General features: G+C 39.1%; 1 protein-coding gene across 4 annotated transcripts in view; it reads right to left on the bottom strand.

Moving 5' to 3' along the window:
* ZNF410 (zinc finger protein 410) overlaps window positions 1–20,887 on the bottom strand; it is a 40,766-nt gene that overhangs the window by 18,840 nt on the left and 1,039 nt on the right. For all 4 annotated transcript variants that reach the window (XR_009563163.2, XM_030831677.3, XM_030831675.3 and 1 more), the window contains exons 2-5: window positions 7,064–7,246; window positions 5,976–6,111; window positions 2,754–2,972; window positions 1,318–1,509 (exon numbers count right to left, since the gene is read on the bottom strand). Coding sequence is in view for 3 of the 4 variants with exons in the window: in XM_030831677.3 (XP_030687537.1) it covers window positions 1,318–1,509; window positions 2,754–2,972; window positions 5,976–6,111; window positions 7,064–7,096 (580 nt within the window). In the remaining variant the exon portion in view is untranslated. The remainder of the gene's footprint in view (window positions 1–1,317; window positions 1,510–2,753; window positions 2,973–5,975; window positions 6,112–7,063; window positions 7,247–20,887) is intronic.

The following is a 20,887-nucleotide window of genomic DNA, read 5'->3' as shown; positions in this document are numbered from 1 at the left end:
ATATGGTACATGTTGAATAACACTGTAAACACGTTAAAGATCCTACAGTTATGTGGGCAAAGTCTTTACATTTGGGATATAATTTCCAGAGAAAGTAGTACTGTATAGAGCAGGTCAGTAAACGTTTCCTGTAAAGGGCCAAACAGCAGATATTTTTGGCTTTGAGGGCCATATGGTCTCTGTCACAACTACTCAACTTTGCCACAGTAACAGCCATAGACAATTAGTAATTAAAGGACATGCCTGTGTTCCAATATAACTTTATTTACAAAACAGGTGGTTTTTGGCCCTTTGCTGACTCCTGATATACAGCATCACACACAAAATTAAAATATTTCTGTATTTCAACTTAGATGGAAGTGACAGTATGTTTGTGGTAATGACAGTATATACCTTATCTCAATAATTTTTTGTATTACCTTAATTGTCACAGGTTAATGAGAAAATACAGAGACAGACCTAAAACAAAAAATATTATGGCATGCTACACAAGCAAAGGTCTTGCAGTGGTTTAGGAGCGGTGTGAATAGAGCGATGGTCCCCAAGCTTTAACATGCATCATAACCACAATGAGGGCTTACTAAAAACTTCCAAGTTTCTGATTCAGTAAGATGAGACCTGATAATTTGCATTTCTAAATTACTGGTGATGCTGATGATCCAGGGATCACACTTTGAAAATTACTGGATAGAAAAAAAGTGGCACAGAGTAAATAGTACAGGCATGCTGAACTCAAAAGAAACCATACTATACCCTATTTGGATATTTAGGTCTTCTGGTGAATTGGTTCCACCCTCCCTGCCCTGCCCTGCCCATCCCCAACCCCCCAAAAAGCAGCACTATGGTAGCTGCTAATTGCTAAATCGCCATGAGCAGCAATTTAGTTTCAGCAAAACATTATCATCTGCCACACTGCCTTAAAATTAATTTTATTTTTATTGGTTTTATAGTTTTATTTCTATTAATTGATAAAACTGTCTTAATTTCATAACGGTGTAAAAGGTCTAAGTATAAGGACCATCACAATAAAAACAATTCAAGATAACAGCAAGATGTGCGAAAAAATTTTTTCCTTTAAAAGGGGTTTAGTATACTATTTAAAGCTGACAATTGAGAATGCTAGTTCAGTTGATTCTGCACATGAATCTGGCATGGCTGAGTTATTTTTCAGAAAATAAGAAAAACAATTTACGTATTTCTAGCCTTCTGCTCTTACCAATAAAGTAATTTGGATTATATGCAACTCAAAATATAGCCACTGTATTACCAAAATCTCTGCACAGAATACTGGAAAGGAAAACACCACAGGGGTCTCACCATTGCTGCTGGTTTTCGCATTCTTTGCCAGTTGTGCACGAGTAGCAGCAATCAAACTGTCATGGGCCAACTCCTGAACCCGGAGGAACCATGGAATGCTACTGTCTGTGCTCTCACTGGAGAGGAAATCATTCCCTGAATCCTCTGCCTCATCTTGTACAAATACTAAGTGTTCGGCTGAAGAGCCCAGACCTGGAAGAAACAAAGAGGATATATGAAAGTTAGCCAACAAGTAATCCTTTGATTGGCCCTGGCTCAGAAACTCTGTGTCCTGATCAGCTATTCCACACTTTCACCTCTCACCTCAAGCTTCTGTTCTCATACAAGATTAGGTTATCACCTTTCCACTCCCAGCTGACAGGCTGGTCTTTATCTTACCTACTCCTGTTTCAGAGGCAAAACGGTCTTTCCTAGCAACCAGGCTAACCCTCACCTCTAGAATCCCAATCCTATCTTTTAGTTTTCTCCTCTCCCAACTTCAACCCATTCCTCCTTAGTGGCCACCTTACAGCTTCCCTTTCAGCCTTTCAATCTGTCCAAGCTCAAGTCTCTCCCATCCTTTTTTTTAAAGAATAGAAAATCCCAACTATGTCTCTAAATATCACCTTCTCACCTGTTCCTTCAAAGTCATGTTTCTTGAAGTTTCTTAACTTCTAACTTGTGTATCTACTTTCTCACCTGCTGTCCATTCCCTATCTCTTTAACCCTAAGCTCCACCTCTACTACCTCAATAACAATTGCTCTTGCTGAGTTTGCCGGACATACACTTCCCAGTCCTCATCTCACTGGCCCAGTATGTGGTATTTGGCATGATTCTGTACCTTTTCTTCTTTAAAACGTTTCCTTCCTTGGCTCCCCCCACATCATTCTCATTTTGTTTTCTTGAGATCCCTCTCTCTAGAAGCTGCTTCCCATTCTTCTGTTACCCTCTTAAAATTTTTTTTCAGGGTCCCAGATTTGCCTTCTTTTCTGTTTATGCTCCAGACTACTCCTGAATCAAAGAATCCATGCTCATTGTTTCATACACTTCCTGAATGCTGATAAGCACTAAAACTACTTATTTCACAACAGACCTCTCTAGAACTCTGGATTCCTGTTTCTAACTCTCTAAAGGACACCTCCTCCTAAATGTCCCTGTGAAATCTCAATATCAGCAGGCACAAATTGGAACTAATCATTCTCCCGCAGCCCTACTCTTCCTGTGTGCACTATCTTGGTGAATGACACCACTTAATTTCCCAAACAAAAAATTTTTGAGTCATCTTAGAGTCTGCCTTCTCCCTCTACATACCCAACTGATCACCAAACGACACCAATTCTCCAAAATAATTAAAGAATAGTTTCTTTCCACTTTAAATATGACTAAGTTAACTATTCCCTGCTCCCCAGTTTTTTTTCTTAAGCATGAGCAGAAGTCAGAAAAGGGTAAAGAATACCTGCTCTTGTTAGGTTAAGAAGAATAAAAGAAGTGCTATCACTTGGCTGTAGATCTTGCAACAAGCTAGGAGACTCTGGAGTGGACAAAAACTCCGGAGACTTCTGTACGGTCTGAGCCCTCGTCTCTTCTCCGTCTGGACCCACATTCACCTGAAGGCTTCTCAACACAGCCGAGGAAGGAACCTCCTTGGAGGAGTTAGTATGATTTGGAGTATCATCTAGTAAAGGGAAAATACCACAGCTTTATGTAGCACCTATCTCCAAGGAGTTCACCATTTTGATATATGGTACCTAACTCCCTTGTAACATTCCTTAGTGGTACCTAACACCCTTGTAACATCCCTTAGTATCTAACACCCTTACAGGAGCAGACAGCATTTTCATTTTATAAATACAAAATCTGCCTCAGAAAAGAAGAGAGAGTGAAAGGCAGCTAAAGGGTGTCAACCAAAATGTGAGGGGCAGACTCCTCTGATGGTCAGTGGTAACTAATACGAACCATCCACATTTGGACATTATAGACCTTTGTCCTTTTGAGGCCCCAAATCAGTATATTTCCCTTGAAAAATATAGTTACACAATGAATACAAACTCAAGAACAGGATCTAAATCTTAAACTATTTTTCTTGGGAAAAGATACCTCTCTCTAATTTTTATAACATGTATGTGACAGTTCGGGTGAGTCATTAGGGGAAAAATCACAGCCTAGGATATAACTGAAATTGTATAGAATCATGAGTATGTTTCATTATGGTTCTGGGTTTACACCAGATGTAAAGAAATAATTCAGAAGACTTGCTTCTAGAACTTTATTCTAAGGGAGGGGATGAATTTCCAAAGGTTTTAGTTGCAATATAATGAAGAACTGCCAAAAGTGCTAAAGCATCCGATGTTTTCAGGGGTTTCATTCATCTTTATAGAAGGCAGGTTACATTATTTTCTTCTTTCAAGGAGGTAACAGGTAATGTTATAGAAATAAAGTGGAAGCCTAGGGACAGCAATGCCATTCCAAAGCCTAATGAAGTTGTACAACAAAGTGAATGAATTTAATGCCACACAACTGGTTAAATGGTAAATGTAACTGGTTAAAATGGTAAATTTTACATACATTTTACCACAAAAAAAACTGTTCTTAAAGTTCATAGCAGCACTGTTTGTCATAATACAACACTGGAAAATAACTACATATTCATCAGCTGTGGCATGGAAAAAGAAGTTGTGGTACACTCATATAACAGAATACTATATAGCAATGAAACCAAACAAACCAGAGCTACACACAAGGATGAATCGCACAAACATAAAAGGTACAACAAGATACACTCATATGATTCCACTCATTTAAAGTCCAAAATCAGCTAAAATTAGACTTGGGTGATTAAACTTGGAAAACAAAGAACAAATTTTCAAAAAATTGAGGGCAGTGGTGACCTATGGAAGAACAGAGGTTGCTTTTATCATGAAGGAACCCATGGAGGGCCTGGAAGCTGGCAACGTTCTACTTCTTGATTGGGTGGTGCTATCTCCTTTATAATAATTCTTCAAAAGGTATATCCATATAGTTTTGTGCTTTTCTGTGTCTATCACATATCCCAGCTAAAAAGAAAACATGTAGGTCATGCATGGAATGATTCACACATATTTGGGAGGAAGGGGAATGAGATTAGGGAGGTATGTACAAGATACATTTGTGTTTGTAACACTACGTTTCATGAGCTGGGAAGTGAGTACATGGGTTTTCATTTACTATTATCTATAACTGGTTGTCTAAAATATTTTAAATCAAAATTAAAACTAAAAGAAGGTAATGTAGAAAAGAAGATGGATGCTTTTGTTCCTGTTTTCATTTCCTCTATTATTGTCAAAATATTTATTCAATAAATTAAAATTGGGAGAGAAAATTCAGAAAAAAAGCCAAATGAAGATCAAATTTTATTAGCACATGGAAATTTTCACATATTGAAAATCCATGGATTTGGAAACACTCCCAACACACCAGTAGAAAAATGGGACTTGAGAGATCAATGATGTGGGAAAGACAGGAGCTAGATAGAGAAACCTTAAATCAACACTGGTTGGTTGAATATATCTGCCCTTAAGTCACTTCAAAACTCAAAAAAGAACACCACTAGAGGATAGTAACCAGAAGACTTTATAACAAATAAGTTGTCACCAATAGGTGACCCTCCCCTGATTTAACATTAATATTCCAAATTTTAAATATTTCAATTTCTAGAAAATAAAGAATCCATTGCATCCAAAAACAATGTTTTCCTTCCTAATAGTTAAGTGATAGGATCTCCTTCTTGTCATCCAAAGCTAATCTCACTACCCATGCTCAGCATTCTACTTCCTTCTACCTCTCCTGGAGCCTCCTCACCAATTATCTACTCTTTGTGTTTGCAGCTTCTCTAATGGGCTCCTTCCTCTTAGTATAAAACCACCCTCTAATATTTCAGATCTTAAAAAAGAACTCTTTAATGTACTTTATGTCCTTCTCTTTTTCCTTCCCATAGCAAGACAGCCTTTAGAAAGTATAGTTACTTCCTCAACTTGCACTGATACCTCAACCCACTGCAGCCTGGCTTTCCACTCCCTCTCCAAGGAGCAGGTCCTGCCTAGGTCAACAATGACCTCACTGACCCTATCTCATTGGGACAGTCCCTGTCTCACTGGGCCTCTTAGAAGCATTTGTCACACTTGACTATTCCCTTGGGTTCCATGCCTGCACTCTATGCCAGTATTCCCCCTATTGCTCTAGCCTTTCTTTCTTCCCTCCTTCACAGGCTCTCCTGCCTCACCCCATACCTTGAATAGGGAGTTCCATGCAGTTCTGCCTTGGCCTCCTTTTCTTCTCACTCTCACTCTATGGGTGTTCATAACCATTCCTATGACTTAAACTACCAATGCAGGGAATTCCCTGGCAGTCCAGTGGTTGGGACTCCACACTCTCAGTGCCAAGGGCCCGGGTTCAATCCCTGGTCAGGGAACTAAGATCCCACAAGCTGCATGGTATGGCCAAAAAAAAAAATTTTTTTTTAATAAATAAATAAACTAACAATGCACTTATGAGTCCCATGGTTGCTTTTTCTCCACAAATCCTAATTTTTACAGTTTCTACCAGTCAGTTATAAAGTCAGTTATCACATTCCACCAGTACCACAGAGAAGGCTAAGCTCTTAAGACTTGTTTATCTTATCTCTGGTGATCTTAATTTTTACCTGGTAACATTAGCCGACTGCATTCTGAGGCCTCAGTCACTGGAAGGAGGGACAAGCAAGTAATGTCTTTAGCTTCTGATTCTACTAGCCCCTGTCCTAGTGGGATGGACGTATTCTGAACAAACTGTACCAGCAGCTGAAGGGGAAAGGGGGGGATGTGGAGACAACAAATAATACAGGTTATTATGAATGGATCTAAACCTCTGAATTTACCAAAAGGCAATGATGTAATTAAGTCTTGATTGCTCACTAGTCTCAACCTTATTCATAGAAAAACCAGATTAACTACAAAATAATATTTTAACTCATTTTTATCAAGTGTTCTAGATAAAAATTGAATCGTATAATTAACTTCTATCACCTTCCATAAAACAGAGAAATGATAAAAATAATTATATTTTTAAATGGTGGCTATTACAAATTCAACTGCATTGTACTGATTATATTTTATAAAGTACTCTTCTGTGTATAGGCTCTTTTAATCCCCACTGTAACTTAGTGAGATTAAACATGTATTTTAAAGACAAGGAATCAAGTTGAAGACACTAAATGACTAGTCCAAGGTCACATTACTAGTTAGGAGCAATGTCAGTCTTCACACTTAGGTAACATGATTCCAAATTCAGTGATCTTTCCACTAAGCAACACACATGTTCTAAAATTAAAATGAGAAAAATGAATAAAAATTTTAAATGTTTAAATCCCCTAATCACATTTAAAAAGAAAACACTTTTAGATATATACAAAATTAATAAAAAATGGTTTGTGGTAGTAAATATTACATATATGTCATATACATAAATTTTGTCATTATGTAATTATGTAAATGTGTAATAATTTACACTTATTTAAATAACAAGTATAAAAAATCATAAAAGGTTAAGAATTGAATTTTTAAATTTTTGAGAAAGTACTTAGTAACAGAAAAATAATAAACTAGTAGTTACAACCAAAACCATATGGCCCACAAAACCTAAAATATTTATTACCTGGCACCATTACAGAAAAAGTTTGCTGACCCCTGAACTAAGAATAAACTCTGGAATACAGCCCACCAAAAGAAAAGAAAACCAGTTGCCTGGGCTCACCTCTGGTTTGGATTCTAACTCATCTGATAACATTGATTCAGCTTCCAAATCCTGTAGCTGTTCAGGGGACAGGTTAAAATTTTAATTCAGAGTCAATGACACCTTCCTGTTATGCTCATACTCCTCTAGGAAGTGTTATGCTTTTCCTGTAAGATGCTGGGCTGGGTGGGTAATTAATTTAGCCTAAAAAAGGAAAAAAGAAAGAGAGAGAGAATTCAGAGCAGTAGGAAAATGTAGCTAAAAAAACAAAGCCACTTCTTTACATATCCAAAAATCACAACAAGCAAGCAAATAAAAAATTCAGCCCAAAACACTTGTTTTAAAATAGAACAAGCCCAACAGATATCAAAACCCATAAAAAGTTGTACTTTAATGTAGAATTTCTAACAATCTATTCTAAGAACATAGAGAACAGACTTGTGGTTGCCAAGGGGGAAGGGGGTGGGGGAGAAATGGATTGGGAGTTTGGGATTAGCAGATGCAAACTATTACATATAGAATGGATAAACAAGGTCCTACTGTATAGCACAGGGAACTATATTCAATATCCTGTCATAAAGTACAATGGAAAAGAATACGAAAATGTATACACATACATATATAGGTAATGATGTAACTGAATCATTTTGCTGTACAGCAGAAACACAACACTGTAAATCAACTATACTTCAATAAATTTAAAAATAAATAAATAAGAAAAGGTCTTAAGTATGGTAAAAGCTATATGCCCAAAGAATTTCACCTTATCATCTGTGATAATGACTGTAAGCAACATATAAATACAGATATATATTCAATTAGGTAATGGTTGATTATAGTGACATTGTATGACTTAAAAATACAGTTATGGGGCTTCCCTGGTGGTGCAGTGGTTGAGAGTCTGCCTGCCGATGCAGGGGACATGGGTTCGCGCCCCGATCTGGGAAGATCCCACATGCTGTGGAGCGGCTAGGCCCGAGAGCCATGGCCGCTGAGCCTGCGTGTCCGGAGCCTGTGCTCCGCGACGGGAGAGGCCACAACAGTGAGAGGCCCGCGTACCACACACACAAAAAATAGTTATGAAAACAATGCAACAGAAATGCTAAGACATTAAATTACAAAAACTATACACTTGTTATTAAAACTAGTTAAGATAAGCACAGGAAAAAGTAAAAGGAAATTCACACAGCCATGATAGTCACTGTACTGGGTGGGTGGTAGGCTGGTGTGACGTTTTTCTTCTCTTAATTTCCCAATTTTTTATAAAAGGTAATTACACAGTCAAAATTTGAACAGTGTTTCCTCAAAGTAGTATCCTCGGGACACTCATGAAGCTGTTTCCCCCCCCTTACTTTAAATTCTTACTTTCTTGATGACTATCCTTAGTGTTGTGTTTGGATTCCTTTTTCTTTTTTGTGTGTATTTATCTATTATAGATTTTCGGTTTGCTGGTATTTATCTATTATAGATTTTCGGTTTGCGGTTATCATGAAATTTTGGTATAGTAGTCTATATATACACAGTTGTTTTAAGCTGCTGATCTCTTAATTTCAAATGCATTTTAAATATCCTGCATTTTCACTCTCCTCTCATGATTACTGGTTTTGATATATTTTACATCTAATTGTTTTGCGTATCTCTCAACTGCTCTTGTGGATGGAGATGATTTTATTACTTTTGCTTTTTAACCTCCCTACTAGTTTGTGTGTGGATGATTTCCTATCTTGACTGTATGTTTGCCTTTACCAGTGAGCTTTCCCATTTTGTAATTTTCTTGTTTCTAGTTGTGGCCTTTTCTTTTCCACCTAGAGAAGTTTCTTTAGCATTTGTTGTAAAGCTGGTTTGATGGTGCTGAATCCTTTTAGCTTTTGCTTGTCTGTAAAGGTTTTGATTTCTCCATCAAATCTGAATGAGAGCCTTGCGGGGTAGAGGATTCTTGGCTGTAGGTTTTTTCCCTTTTGTCACTTAAAATGTACTGTGGCACTCTCTCCTGGCCTGCAGATTCTGCTGAAAAATCAGCTGATAACCTTATGGGAGTTCCCTTGTATGTTATTTGTTGCTTTGCCCTTGTTGTTTTTAGTATTTTCTCTTTATCTTTAATCTTTGTCAATTTGTTTTTGTTTTTGTTTTGCGGTACACGGGCCTCTCACTGTTGTGGCCTCTCCCGTTGTGGAGCACAGGCTCCGGACGCGCAGGCTCAGCGGTCATGGCTCATGGGCCCAGCCGCTCCGCGGCATGCAGGTTCTTCCCAGACCGGGGCACAAACCCGTGTCCCCTGCATTGGCAGGCGGACTCTCAACCACTGCGCCACCAGGGAAGTCCAATCTTTGTCAATTTGGTTACTATGTGTCTCAGCATGTTGTCCCTTGGGTTAATCCTGTATGGGACTCTCTGCACTTCCTGGACTTGGGTAACTGTTTCCTTTCCCACATTAGGGAAGTTTTCAGCTATTATCTCTTCAAATATTTTCTCAGGCCCTTTCTCTCTCTCTTCTCCTTCTGGGACCCCTATAATGCAAATGTTAGTGTGTTTGATGTCCCAGAGGCCTCTTAAAATGTCCTTTCTTTTCATTCTTTTTTCTTCATTCTGTTCCATGGCAGTGCTTTCCACTATTCTTTCTTCCCGCTCACCAATCCGTTCTGCCTCATTTATTCTGCTACTGATTCCTTCCAGTGTATTTTTCATTTTAGTTATTGTATTCTTCAACTGTTTGGTCACTCTTTGTATTTTCTAACTCTTTGTTAAAAACTTCTTGTAACTTCTCACTCTGTGCATCCATTCTTTTCCTGAGTTCTTGGTTCATCTTTATGATCATTACTCTTAACTCTTTCTTGAGTAGATCGCCTATCTCCACTTCACTTAGTTGTTGTTTGGGGGTTTTATCTTGTTCCTTTGTCTAGAACATATTCCTCTGCCATCTCATTTTGTCTGAATTTCTATTTGTATTTTTATGTATGTGGTAGGTTAGTTACATTTCTCAACCTTGGAGAAGTGGCCCTCTGTAGGGGATGTCCAGATGTCCCAGCAGTACATTCCCCTCTCATCACGCAAGGGCCAGGGACCATCTGGTCACAGGGTAGATTCTGACTTGTGTTTGCAGACTCAGTTCCACAGGCTGTGAGACTGTAGTTTTCTTGCTTCTGGTGTCTGCCCCCTGGTGGGTGAGGCTGGGTCTTGGCCCTCTGGTGGGCAAGGCCGAGTAAAGGGGCATGTCTAGAGGTGGCTGTGGGATCAGGAAGTCTTTAGGCAGCCTGTCTGCTGATGGGTGGGGTTGTGTTCTTGCCCTGTTGGCTGTTTGGTCTGAGGCATCCCAGCACTACAGGCTGTTGGGTAGGGCTAGGTCTTGGTGATAATGACCCAAGCAAGATGTCAGCCTCCAGCAAGAGTTCACACTGATGAATACTCCCCGATATCTCTGCCACCAGTGTCAATGTCCTCAAGGGGAGCCAAAGCCACCCCCACCCCCACCCCCACCCTCCCCAGGAGACCCTCCAAGACCAGCAGGTAGGTCTGGCCCAGGCTCCTATGAAGTCATCACTGCTTTTGCCCTGGGTCCCATTGCGTGCAAGACCTTGTGTGCACCCTCCAAGAGTGGAGCTCCTGTAATTATGCCCCACTGCCCCTCAAAGCCAAATGCTCTGAGGGCTCCTCCTCCAGACATCAGACCCCGCAGGCTGGGGAACCCGATATGGGGCTCAGAATGCTCACTCCCATGGGAGAACTTCTGCAATATAACTATTCTCCAGTTTGTGGGTTACCCAGCTGGGGAGTATGGGATTTGATTATATCGCAAGTGTACCCCTCCTACCGTCTCGTGGTTTCTTCTTTATGTCTTTGGATGTAGATTATCTTTTTGGTAGGTTCCAGTCTTTTTCATCAATGGTTGTTCAGCAGTTAGCTGTGATTTTGCTGTGCTCATGAGAGGAGGTGAGCTCAAGGTCCTTCTACTCTGCCATCTTGTCCTCCCATCCTCTAAATTCTTACTTTCTTAAAGCTTTTCTTTCAGGATTTTGGCAAATAAGTCCACTTTATTTCACACAATTTTTGCTTAAATTGGAAGCACTATTATATACAAAATAAGCATACAGTGTAAAATATACCCAGGATGGGAGTTTTCAATACATACCAAGGTAGAGTGGAAAGTTAGAATAAGAAAGACTTACTCTACAAAAAGGGCATTTAGAAGTACGTGAATAAATGTCTATTCTCCTGTTGGTTAAACCTCTCCCCAATGCTAGCTTCCAGAAATCCTCACTTTCATCATAAAAAAAATGTATAAGATGTAAATGAAAAGGCTCATTTTAAGTTTACCACATAAAGCTGTCATAAATCCCTGACTTTTCCTTTCACATACGTTTTTCTTATTCAAGCACTGTAACTGCTCAATGTAGTTTACCCATCCCTCTTTTCAGAGAGGAAGGAACCGAGGCTTAGTACAGCTACTTGCTCAAGTTATTAAGCTGCAGAGCCAGCATTCCCACCCACAGAGCAGGCTGGCATGAATAGTAATTACATCTCCCTAGGTCTGATCTTGAATCATCAGGATTCAAGAATTAAGAATTCCTTTTCCCCAATTCCAGCTCATTTCAAGAAGCCAAGAAATTACCAAATGTTTGCTTAGGTTAACCTTAGGGTTCCTCCAACTTGAAGATTCCAGGACTGTAAAATCTCTAAGAAACTAGACAACTATTTACTGTCCTTTATATTTGTTAGTTTTCTTAGAAACTGATGGCACTGGCTCCATTTCTGATATCCTTACCTAATGAAAATTTTAAAAAATTTAGTATATGAACATGTGTACCAAACAAGGGAAAAAATCAGATATACTATACTATAGACATTTTTGCAAATCTGTAATAACAATTTAGAGAAGGGAGCTGCCACCTCTCTTACAGTTTAATAGATACCTCTAGATCACCATTTCTCATGCTCGTGGTTATCTGTGATGTTTCATTTTAGTCATTTCAATGATAATTTTTAAAAAATTAACACATGTATTTTCTGGAACAAATCAGTATCCATATTATAACTGAGTTCTACCACACAATTTTGATGCCCAGTTTGTGGTTTGTATGTTTGCTGTATAAACAAAAGAGAGATGAGTAGGATGCAGCAGAATAGGCAGGATGACCTCAAAAGAATCTGTATTGGAGCACTCAGTACCATATCGAGTGTATTAGGTGGATCTCATCTTTAACACAGCAACTTGCTATGTATGTTAGCTGGAAATGTGATGGCAAATATACAATTAAAATTTTCTATTCCCAATTCAAGTTACCCACTTAACAGATTTCAAAAACTACAATTCAAATATTTTTTTACATTAACAGCTTCATTGAGATGTAATTCACATACCATACGGGTCACTCACTTCAAAAGTACAACTAAATTTTTTTAGTATATTCACAGTTATGTGACCATAACCACAATCAATTTTACAACAATTTCTTCACCCCAAAACAGAAACCTATTAGTAATCACTCCCCATTTCCTCCCAAACCTTCCACTGACCAAGCCTAGGCAACCACTAATCTATTTTTTGTCTCTATGGATCTCCCTATTCTGGACATTTCACATAAATGGAATTATATATGTAATCTTTTGTGTTTGGCTGCTTTCACGTAGCATACTGTTTCCAATGTTCATCCTTGTTATAGCATGTACCAGTACTTAATTTCCTTTTATTGTCAAATAATATTCTATTGCATGGATATACATTTTATTTGTCCATTTATCAGTTGACGGTCATTTGGGTTGTTTTCACAATTTGGCTATCATGAATAATGCTGCTATAACATTCATGTACAAATTTTTTTTAATTAATTAATTTATTTATTTTTGGCTGTGTTGGGTCTTTGTTGCTGTGTGCGGGCTTCCTCTAGTTGCGGCGAGTGGGGGCTACTCTTTTGTTGTGGTGCACAGGCTTCTCATTGCAGTGGCTTCTCTTGTTGCGGAGCACGGGCTCTAGGCACGCGGGCTTCAGTAGTTGTGGCATGCAGGCTCAGGAGTTGTGGCTCACGGGCTTAGATGCTCCGCGGCATGTGGGATCTTCCCGGACCAGGGCTTGAACCCATGTCCCCTGCACTGGCAGGAGGATTCTTAACCACTGCGCCACCAGGGAAGCCCCATGTACAAATTTTTGTGTGGACATATGTTTTTCACTCTTTAGGGTATACATCTAGGAGTGGAAATGATAGGTGATACAGTAACTGTGTTTAACCTCTTGAGGAATTACCAGGCTATTTTCCAAAGTGGCTGCACCATTTTACAATCTCACCAGTAGTGCATGAGGGATCCAATTTCTCCCTATCCTCTCCTTTTAAAATACACCTTTTTTAAAAAATAAATAAATAAATAAAATAAAATAAAATAAAATAAAATACACCTTTTTTTATTACAGCCATCCTAGTGAGTGTGAAGTGGTAACTCACTGTAGTTCTGAGTTGCATTACCTGATGGCTAATGATGTTGAGCACCTTTTCATGTGCTTATATGCCATTTGTACATCTTTTTTGGAGAAATGCTTATTCAGATCGTTGGCCCATTTTTAAATTGAGTTGTCTTTTTACTATTGAGTTGTAAGAATTCTTTATATATTCTAGATACGAGTCCCTTACCAGATATAAGATTTGCCCAAACTTTCTCCCTTTCTGTGTTATCTTTTTATTTGCAACACAAATCTTATCTTCTTCTGAATAAGCCAACTCTAACTCTACAAAGTTATCAAACAATACCTCACTGAAATTGGCATTCAAGGACTTCTGGCCAGTTTTGGTTGAATATGAGATCTGATTATCATAAACTGTTTCACAATGCCTTCACATCACAAATACTACCTTGTATGATATTCTCTACATTGCTATTACTAAAGTTAAAATATAGAAACAGATTATATATAATAGTGAATCCAAAGCTAAATCTTTCCACTATTCAGATCAACATTAAGTATTTCATTTCAGTAAAACAACATCTCTACAACATAATATGAATGTTAATTTGGATTTTCTTGGGTTTTGGTATGCTTTACGTCTATATACTTACTCATAAAGATATAAATCCATGGTAACAACGGACATAACACTGATAACTTAAACTGTATTATATACATGGTTCCTATGGCCATCAAAACATATTAGATTGCTTAAGAAAACAACCTTGCTTCAGCATATATTTTTAAAAATTCCACTGACCCTACCATTGCTAGTACTAAATTATTTGTAAATTTGTTTTGATTTTATAGTTGATTAAAAGGTATAGGGGTTCAACACAGGAGGGATAAGGATTACCTAGCTTTTTTTTTTTTTTTGCAGTACACGGGCCTCTCACTGTTGCAGCCTCTCCCGTTGCGGAGCACAGGCTCCGGACGCACAGGCCCAGCGGCCATGGCTCACAGGCCCAGCCGCTCCGCAGCATGTGGGATCCTCCCGGACCAGGGCACAAACCCGTGTCCCCTGCATCGGCAGGTGGACTCTCAACCACTGTGCCACCAGGGAAGCCCGATTACCTAGCTTTTCGTTTGAGTATATTTAAAGTATTTATGATAAAAATAATGTACCAGTATGGGGTTGGGGGGGAGTGTCCAACGCAATGTCTTTCCTTCAAATGCAATTTACATGACACTAGAGTGAAAGACACTGCTTTACTCAAAGAGAAGCTATTTTCAAGATAATTATGGGTCTCAGACGAAATTTCTTCCCAGGCTTTCTTATATTAATTAAGATAAGAGATTAGAGATGCGATACCAAGCAGTCGCCTACATCACCCAAAGTCCTTTAATTGGACAGTAATATTTGCTCATTTTTATTTTGTATCTTTACCCAGACAAAATTTGTATTCTTATTTCCTTCTAAATAGAAAAATTACTAATTTAGCTCCATAAAAAATAAAAGAGATAATGATATTTAACTATCAGCAACAAAGGCCAGGCACATCAAATCCTATTTTCCACAAATCATAACATAAATAAGGAATCTTGGCTCCGGATGAAGAGTTCATAACAAAACTAACTGATCTCAGAAACCGAAGGATTGGTCTAAGTATACTGTTCAGACCTTTTCTCCCTCTACCCTTGGCAACAACTAAATTTTACTATGTGCATGGTTCCCTATGGCCATGAAAGCATATTAGACTGCTTAAAGGAACAATCTTGGTCTAGCACATATTATATTTTTTAGAAATCCACTGACCCTACCACTGTTATTATTGAATATATTACCCCATAGTCAGCCTAAGGGTTAAAAAAAAATGCACGCAGCACAAACCTTTGCAATGAACCAAAGCAAAGAACACAAGAAGCCCTGAAAAGTTCTGGGAATAAATAACAACAGCAAAGTTGATTTAGGACAACAGCAATCTCTATGGCCATCCTGAAAACAACTCTCTTTCTTGTTTTTAGCCAAATAAGTCCTGGGAACTGAAGTTTGATAAACTGTATTCTTTTTATACAGTACACTCAACATCATCCAGCAAATTATGCATTAACACTAAGGAGCTGAACAAGTTTAATAAAGAAGTTGAGATGTTTAAAAAAAAAAATCCAAGGTCTCTAAAGCAGGAATCTAAATTCTGCCTCTGACTCGTTGGTTGAGACCTGGGCAAGCTATTCATCTTCTTGGCCCTCGGAAACTTATCTGAAATACAGAAATGAAATAGGTCTACCCTAAGATTATTTATATATCAGGCAATAGAAATAATTACAAAATTCTTCAGAAACAAAGTTCTGCATAAGTGCTTAAGAAACAAGTAAATCTATCAAACGCTTAATATACTATAAAAGGTTAAGAAATCTGCTTTTTGTTACTGAGTCCAAATTTCCTATAGAGCAGTGGTTTTCAAACTTTTTTGACTGCAACCCACAGTAAGATACATTTTCCATCATAACCCAGAGAATGAAACACACACAGAGATACACACAAATAACATATTTTCATAAAACAATAAAATACTAACATATAATAATCTCATGCACTTTGAATTTATTTTTAAATGATAAGATCCACGAAAATGTTCTCACAGCTATTAACAGGTTATGTCCCACAGATAGAAAAACACTGTAAAGTATTTTCAAGTGTCTAAAATGCATATGTTTAACACAGAATCAGTCTTAAAATATAAAGCCATAGATATAAACCTGCTATAAGTATATATTACAAACAATCAGCAATTACCATTGATAAAAGTCTTGGTGAAATTGAGATTACTTAAACCTCAAACCTCCTTGAGGTCTGCAAAGGAAAATACTACACACTAGGCAAAGAAAGACAAAGTAGTTTTTCTAATTAACCAGTCTTTGGTCCCACACCCTAATGAAGAACTCTCATATACTAGACAGAATTAGTGGTAACACCATTTCCCTAGAGTAGGTATGGCCTAAAACCAATGAAGGCTACATGAAGAAATACTGGGAGGGAAAAACCAATCCAAAGTAAACTAAGCAAGCAACAGGGGAACAGAGCTGATACAGGTCTCTTGCCTTAGTCCTGACTACCATACAGAAGGGAGTGTATTCCAAACAGAAAGATGACCGGGGCTTTAATACTCTGCATCATGAAAGAAACAGAACAGCATTGTGTCAACCTCCAAAAAGCAATGTGATTCCACCCTAGAATACAAAGCCCAGAATACCAGTATTGCTCTTATCCTCTTGAGGGAGGTAGAAAATGCCTTGACCTTGACCCGGTTTTGGAAAGAAGGGGAAGACTGAGGGAGGCTTGAGAAAAAAGAGGGAAGAAACTGAGAAACACTGTGCTCCCCCAATTGGTCACTATTCATAAAGGTTAAAATAAAGCACATAATTTCAACCAAGAGGACTAGTCTCTCTTACCATGGGCCAATCTGCTTCTCAGCTCCCCCGAAACCTGTGGCTGACCACAGATACAGACAGGAACAAAACTCAGTTAATACTTAAAAAACGCAAACAAAATTCTACTAATGTTAGTGAATTCCAAAGACCAAAAATTAAAATTTAAAAAAGAGCAGTTTAAGGTTTGGCATAAAATGGTAGTGAAAGGAACAGAAAAACCAAGTAACTTTTTTTTTTTTTTTTTTTTTGCGGTATGCGGGCCTCTCACAGTTGTGGCCCCTCCCGTTGCGGAGCACAGTGCGCAGGCTCAGCGGCCATGGCTCACGGGACCAGCCGCTCCGTGGCATGTGGGATCTTCCCGGACCGGGGCACGAACCCATGTCCCCTGCATCGGCAGGCGTACTCTCAACCACTGCGCCACCAGGGAAGCCCCCCAAGTAACTTTTTAATATCATATCTAGTATATGATATAGCATGAGAGTTAATTAAATTCTAATGATAAAGTGGTAACGGGTACTGATAAAAGACATTTGGAATACAGAACTGTGAAGCCAGAATGAATCTCAGAAACCGTAGCATTCATCCTGCGCGCGCTTTCCCTCTTCTCTTCACAGGATCTTCTGGGGTGCTCCATTCCTATAGCCCTGATTTTTATTCCGGTCACCTCCCCATTTCTCTGCAATCCTTCAGAGACAAATTTAAGCCAATGATCTTCATGCTGCTAAATTTAATGGATACTTTGCTGCCCTAATCTTACTTGACCTTTGCAAGGGACAGCTATTATTTTTGACTGTTCCACATTCATTCCCCCGTTTGGGTGACAGGATCCACATTTTGTTGGGGGATCTATCCCTCCCCCACTGGATACATTCTGAGTGCGATTATAGATTAAGGTGTTCTTTTCTATCCTGACCAACTGCTGAATACCCAACCCATGATGAACAAATCAGATACTTTTCCTCAGAACGTGAATTCTAAAAGAAGTAACTAAGGTGAAAACTGCTGTAGCAGCCCATTCACTCCAGTACTGCAATTAGCAGCCTCCCCTTGGGGCTGCTCAGATTCCTGTCCTTTTCAAAGCCAGGGCCTTCAGCATTTCCTTTGATCCTGTCAGCTGCCCACATCCTTGTCATAAATTCCTCTTCTCCTCAAGTAAATTGGTCATTTGCAACCAGAGCCATAACTGATATTTTCCCTTAGAAGTACTGCCTCCTTCCTCAAACACTTTACTTACTCTCTTTTGCTTCTAAGATACTTCATTTTAATCCTACCTTATTGGCCATTCCTCCAGTTTCCTTCGATAACTCCTATATTCCTCCTCCACTCATCCTCTAAATATTAATGTTCTTCAGGATAGTTTGCAGGCCAGGCCCTCTTCTCTTGCTAGACTCTCTTCCTAGTGTGAACTCATGGCTTTAAATGATACGGTCTCCAAAATTTTTATCTATAGCCCAGATATCTCCTCTGAGCTGCAAACTTGTACATAGGAAGGATTGCTTACTTGACATCTCTACCTCATGTTTTGATATCTCAAATTTAACATGTTCAAAATGAATTCTCTCCCAAGCCTATTTCCCATCCTCCCCTGCCAGCCCCTCTGACCACAACCCTCCATTCAAGGGAGGATCACCATTCACCCCATTTAGAAGTCACTTTTATTACTTTATTTCCTTTGTTCCCAGTATCCAGTCCAGCTGCAAGTCTGGACTTGATTCTGTCTCCAAAAGAGATCGCAAATCCACCTACTTCTATCTCTACTGCCACTACTCTACTCCAGGCCACCATCAACCTTGCCTTAAAGTACTGTTACTGTCTCCTAACTGGTCTCCCTACTTCTATACTTTGCCTCCCTCCATTCTCTTCACATCACTTAATATCATCTTAAAATGTGAATTTTCACATTTTTTTTTCACGTGGCTTCCCAATGCATCTAGAAAAAATCCAAACTCCTTATCCTGGCCTATAAGGACCTATGTGATCCATTCCTGCCTCCATTCAACCTCCAGCCAGATGACTCTCCCTTAGTTCCTTGAACATATTAAGCTCTTTCCTATGTTAGGGATTTGCACACATCATTTCCTCTACTTAGGAATGCTTTCTCTTCCATTGCTCTTTTTCATTCTTCAGGGCTCTACTTAACTATCAACTCATGCAGAAACGCTCTGCCTGATAACCTTATCCAAGGAAGGTTCCTCATACCCCCACTTTTATTTTCTATCTCTGCTGTCTCCATTACAGCACTTACCACAATTTCTAATTCTTTTGTTTTGATACAGTATTCACTTTTTGTCTGGCTACCCCCTAAATTGTAAGCTCCATAAACAAAGGCAAGAACTAGCCTGTCTTGTTCACTACTGTATCTCCCAGAACCCAGAACCCATCACCTAGTGCCTGGCAAAGTATTGTAGGTAATTCATAAGGAATTTAGGTCTCCAAGAGTCATTTCTGATACTGTGAAGCTCTGAGACTGTCTTTACTATGAGCTTAAAGGGCTTTTATACAAACTTCCTGTAAGCAGCTAGTAGGCACTGAACAAATATTTGTATAACGAATGAATGACTCCGTGAATCATACCCAAATTTTTGTCTCTATTTCTGACCTCTCTCTGTACTCCAAACTTTCATTTCTAACTGCTTGCTAAGTAACCCCATGTGGATATCTACCTCAATTTTAACAATGTCCAAAATCCAGACTGTCACCTTCCCCACCAAACCTGTTCTTCTTCCTGTATTATCCATTTCAGTATTGCCCAATTGTTCTCCCACTCAGCTACAAATTCTAGGTCTTGAACAATCTCTCTCATCCTCCATATTTAAATAATCCCAGTGGTTCTGATTCCTCCAAATTTACTCCTACCATAATGCCCTGTTTAGGTTTTTCATTATCTTTCAACTACACTATGAAAATAGGCTTCTAACTGGCCACCTTGCCCTTAAAATTCCCCTTTCCATTCCAACTTTTTTTTTTTTTTTTTTTTTGCGGTACGCAGGCCTCTCACTGTTGTGGCCTCTCCCGTTGCGGAGCACAGGCTCCAGACGCGCAGGCTCAGCGGCCATGGCTCACGGGCCCAGCCGCTCCGCGGCATGGGGGATCTTCCCGGACCGGGGCACGAACCCGTGTCCCCTGCATTGGCAGGCGGACTCTCAACCACTGCGCCACCAAGGAAGCCCTCCATTCCATCTTTTATGCAGCCACTCATCTTTCCAAAACACAGAAATGCTTACGTCACTTCCCTTACCCAAAGTTCAGGGCTTCAGAATTAACAGTCAAATCCCTAAGTATGGCATTTTAAATATTCAACAATATGTCCTCAAATACTGTTCCAACTGCAGCATCCACTATATTCCTCAATGAACCCTTTTCTCCAGTACACACTGGACTGGCTACTAAATGAACACTCCAACCTATTTTAGTGCTCAAGGTCCCTTTCCCTTGTGATAGTTCTCCAGTAATAAGACCCTCCAGTAATAAAACCCTCCAATCCAGCTGTGATCTTTTGAAATCCTTTCCAGTCCTTAAAATCCAACTCATACGCCATCCTCCATGAAGACTCCTTTCCCTCCAGTCAGAACAAATCTGTCCTTCCCTTGGTGTTCTCACAACACAGTTTAACCTCTCTTTAGCAATTATTTCAGCCTGCCTTGGGAGTTAGTTGCATATTTTTCTCACTGGTTAAGGTTCATTGAATTTATCATCCTTCTCCCATCCTTCTCCCTTCTCCACCGATGCTTTGCACAAACTAAGCATTCAGGAAATATTTGCTGAATGAATAGGTAACCCCCTTCATTTACAGAGGGAAAAAAAAGTCCAAAGCTAGACATTAACTTGCCAAAAATTAGACCTCTACTTAGATGTAAAACTTAAAAAACTAGAACCTAAATCTTCTGACTGCGAGTTTAGTTGACCTTGTCTCACACGAAGATAACACAAAGTGGAATTTCTCACTCTCTAAAAATAACAAAATGCCCCTGGCTTTATTTTAAAATGTTTCTTTTATTCTCTTTGCAAATATGCTGTGTTGGTCCTTGTGCCAAAGTGAGGAA

Source organism: Globicephala melas, chromosome 2 (genome assembly GCF_963455315.2).
Source record: "Globicephala melas chromosome 2, mGloMel1.2, whole genome shotgun sequence".
Lineage (NCBI taxonomy): Eukaryota > Metazoa > Chordata > Mammalia > Artiodactyla > Delphinidae > Globicephala > Globicephala melas.
Note: the sequence above shows the minus strand (reverse complement) of the source record. Positions and strands in the feature narration are given on the sequence as shown.